This window comes from Malaya genurostris, chromosome 1 (genome assembly GCF_030247185.1).
Source record: "Malaya genurostris strain Urasoe2022 chromosome 1, Malgen_1.1, whole genome shotgun sequence".
Taxonomy (NCBI): Eukaryota; Metazoa; Arthropoda; class Insecta; order Diptera; family Culicidae; genus Malaya; species Malaya genurostris.
In genome coordinates this window covers 130263350-130266895 of record NC_080570.1, presented here as the reverse complement: position 1 = coordinate 130266895, position 3546 = coordinate 130263350, and the positions used below count along the sequence as shown (strand labels likewise).

General features: G+C 38.2%; 1 protein-coding gene across 1 annotated transcript; it reads right to left on the bottom strand.

The window, feature by feature from the left end:
- Positions 1–704: 704 nt before the first annotated feature.
- LOC131425777 (uncharacterized) lies at positions 705–3205 on the bottom strand. The gene is made up of 3 exons (XM_058587925.1): positions 2380–3205; positions 2002–2236; positions 705–1850 (listed from the first exon to the last, which is right to left on the bottom strand). The coding sequence occupies exons 1-3, from the start codon at positions 2981–2983 to the stop codon at positions 1733–1735; spliced, it is 957 nt and encodes a 318-aa protein (XP_058443908.1). The 5' UTR covers positions 2984–3205; the 3' UTR covers positions 705–1732.
- Between the last annotated feature and the right edge of the window lie 341 nt (positions 3206–3546).

The following is a 3546-nucleotide window of genomic DNA, read 5'->3' as shown; positions in this document are numbered from 1 at the left end:
CTCTAGAAAATTTCAAATAATTTCAAGACCTTTCGTTTCAATCTCAGTTTGTGAAAATCGGTCAGACCATTTCTGCGAAAATCGAGTGCACAATTTTGTTACAAACACACATACAGACATACACACACAGACGGCTGAGTTCATCGAGTTCAGTCAAATGGCCTCAGTTAAAAAGTCGGTTTTCACAGTGATTGCATAGCCTTCATATATGAGAAAGGCAAAAAAAGAATTAATATCAGTCAACGCCAAGAATTCTTTAGACAAAGAATTAGATGTTAGTTAGTATATTTAATCAGTATAATTTAATTTTTATCAATGCTAAACGAGAAAAAGACTATTGAATAAGTTTGCCAAAATGAACAAATTTTGGAAAAAATTAACTTTGCGACAGGACTCGAATCCGGCACTCGAAATTAAACTTCGTGAAAAGTAAAGAAAAGCCTTGAAAATAGCAATTTGCAATGTTGTCATGTTTTCGATAGTCTACATGTTTAGTACATTGGTAGAATCATGCATTTAATATAAAATAATGTATATTTATCAATGGCGTCTTTTCCATAGGGTAGAATTCTTCTTTTTTATTCTTCGAATAAATGTTTTATTAAAAAAAAACAAACTTATCATTTGATTGCAAATCACCTTTACATTCGAAAAGAAATTAGTTGGAAATCGGTTTAACTGTTTTCAATGTTTTCCAACGGTTGATTCGCAACATTAAAATCTGATGAATCCCAACCACGGCATTTCGTCTATTCGTCTGTAAACGAGAATGGATCTTTTCGTTCCTACCAATGATGTTTGAATACATGTATTGTTCGAGACTAAACTGGCATACATTCTAGCGTTTCACATATGGTTAATCACAAGAATTGGGCTGATTTCATCAAGGCTTAGCATTTATTTGAAGAAGTTTACTGATATTTAAATATTTTGTGGCAAATGAGTAGCATTCAAAATCATTCGAGTGAAAAAAAAAGAATGGTTTATTCGTATTCGTTCGAAAGTATCCGTTCGTCGTATGATCGATACGGACGTAAACAAAAATGAGGGTGATTACTTCTATCGTCCCACTGGACAATGATACGTGTACCTTGCATTTGGGATTCGTGTTCACTTCCATAAGTATGACATAAAATTTTAAATTTTTCAATTTGTTGGAAATCGCTGACATAGATTAAAAACTTCATATAGATCCTTATATAAGATTCGCATAATTTATTCCAAGCAAAATATGTAAATGTAGTTAAATTATCAATGTATTCATAAAAGCCGTTGTCAGAAAGTAACTGGAAATTTGTGTAATATTCAAGTGATCATACTGATTTATAATTAAATATCGTATCAATCCTAATTTAATAACATAGTAAAAACATAGTTTTCGAGACCCTTAAAATTATTCACACTTACAGAAGAGGAACTGTTGAATTGTCTAGAGATAATCTTTGTTATACGAATGTGTGTGATGCTGTTATGTTGGCTAAATAGTAGATCTGCATATTTTATCATAACGGATAAAAGTAGTTTGCGAAAGTCATGATACTACAGAAACTCATTCATTCTTGTTTTCGTGTTCTGTTGATGTTTTCATAGTCGGAACTAATCGAGCGTAGCCTTCAAAACAATAAAACCATTCGAACCCAGCAGTGCGGTATATTTCGATCAGTTTTTTTGCTTTTTGCAATTTTCTAGGGGTTTTTTGCTTCTTACAATGAGCGATTATAATTTGTCAATTTTATGGGCGCGGTTTGATCGTCTTGGAAGCCGGCGGAGGAATTTTGCTGAAACCGGCGGCATCAAATACCGGAAGCAATTCGCGAACACGCCCTGGTATGCTGCCATCGATCATGCGACTGTGGAGTAGAAGAAGAATCAAGGAAAACTCACATTTCATTTGTTGCATGGATCGATCGTTCAAATTGTATTGGTTTATAATGTACGAACTAGTTTATGATATGCTGTTAGCATGGCGTGACAATCTCTCAATGGCAACGATACTAGTACCTTCCTTTCTTGGTGGCAATTCTGGCGGCCTGTGCCGGGAGCGTCGGTTCCGTGGGGAAAAATGTAGCACCGTAAAAATCCAGCCCGTTCTGCAACAGAAGATGGTACTCATCGATAGAGGCTAACGTGATCCGGATTGGCGGCGGTGGAGACTCCCGTTGAAGGGCCACATCCTGTTCATCGATTGGTTTTGGCGTTGGTAGTTTAGGTAACTGGGGCTTCGGGGTGGCAGAACCTAGGCAAAATGGAATAAATAAAAAAAGAATTGAAGATTTTTGTCCATCGATATTATCCCATTTTCCAACTCATAATTTGGTTACAAAATTTTCTTCGTCGAATTACAATTTTAAGTTTGTGACTTTTACATTTACTACTTACCGGTCGGATTCGGTTCCTGTTCCTGGACATTCGATTGTTTCTGGTAGTGCACAACTAGTCGAACAACTTCCACCACCGAACTGAATCGGTACAGCGAGTGGCGAATGTCCTCGACGGGTACGTCGTCTGGTACATCAAACACGTAAAGCATGAAAGTTTTCTGTGGCCGACAGGGAATGGCTACCTTCTTGTAGAAACGGGCACCCGTCACCTTATGGAAGCCCTTTTTAAATACGGCCTGGTAGTCTTCTGGATTAGAAAATTTGAACAGTATTCCGGTGGCCGTTTTTGTAAGACTAAAGCAACCTTTGAAATTCATCTTTTCGCAAATCATAGCCGCTCGATCCATCGAGAGCTCGTGCGAAGGCGTAATAAGGAACGCTCCTTTGGCCAAAAAGTTTTCACTATCGGATACCTCCGAGTCATCATCGTCGGATTGGTTACCCTGATTGCCTCGTTTGTCATTCCACAGCACATCGGATAACTTAGGATTGCGCCCGGATTTAGAACTTTCGGGCATCAGATTACTGGAACTACGCTGGCGACGATATTCAGTAAGATTTTTTTCCTGCTCCACATCTGAGGCATTCCCGATGTATGACATGGTTATTTCACTGGCGGATTATTTAGTCGAACTCGAGGTATCTCACAAATATTTTTTTTTTCGAAACTATACACGGGGTCGCTATAGATCCTTGCGTTACGTTACGGATTAGACGACACTTCATTCCATCACTAACCCAGTCAGCCTCCGCGCAGCTGCTCTGTTAAATTTGGTCGTTATGTGAAACACTCGCGATTTACGCTAGGTATTCCGTACCTTATCCCGGTATAGACGGTAATGATCGAATTGAATGCGTCACTGAATCTTTTATAGCCTATCCCCTATAGCCTATCGAAGACAGTTTGTTGCGATTCAGTGGTTTGCCGATCCCATCCCTAATCGATGGGAGGCGATGTTGCGATCATTTAGGCAATATGCACAAAAGCGTTCAACAGTTCAGGCCATGTGTGGAAAAGAAATATTATAACATTAAGAAATGGAGTACCATTACAGATTCATTGGCCAATGCATACATCAATTTCGTAAAAAGCTAAATTGTAAGAACTCAATTACATCATGCAACTTCAATTTTTACACGTCTCGCATGCCTGAGCCTTGACAAA

Bases quoted from the DNA above. Each gene is read 5' to 3' on its own strand.
- LOC131425777 (XM_058587925.1), bottom strand. From the start codon at position 2,983: ATGTCATACATCGGGAATGCCTCAGATGTGGAGCAGGAAAAAAATCTT. The intron at 2,237-2,379 runs GTAAGTAGTAAA...CATTTTGCCTAG, and splicing joins ACAGGAACCGAATCCGACCG to GTTCTGCCACCCCGAAGCCC. The intron at 1,851-2,001 runs GTACTAGTATCG...TCTACTCCACAG, and splicing joins ATTGCCACCAAGAAAGGAAG to TCGCATGATCGATGGCAGCA.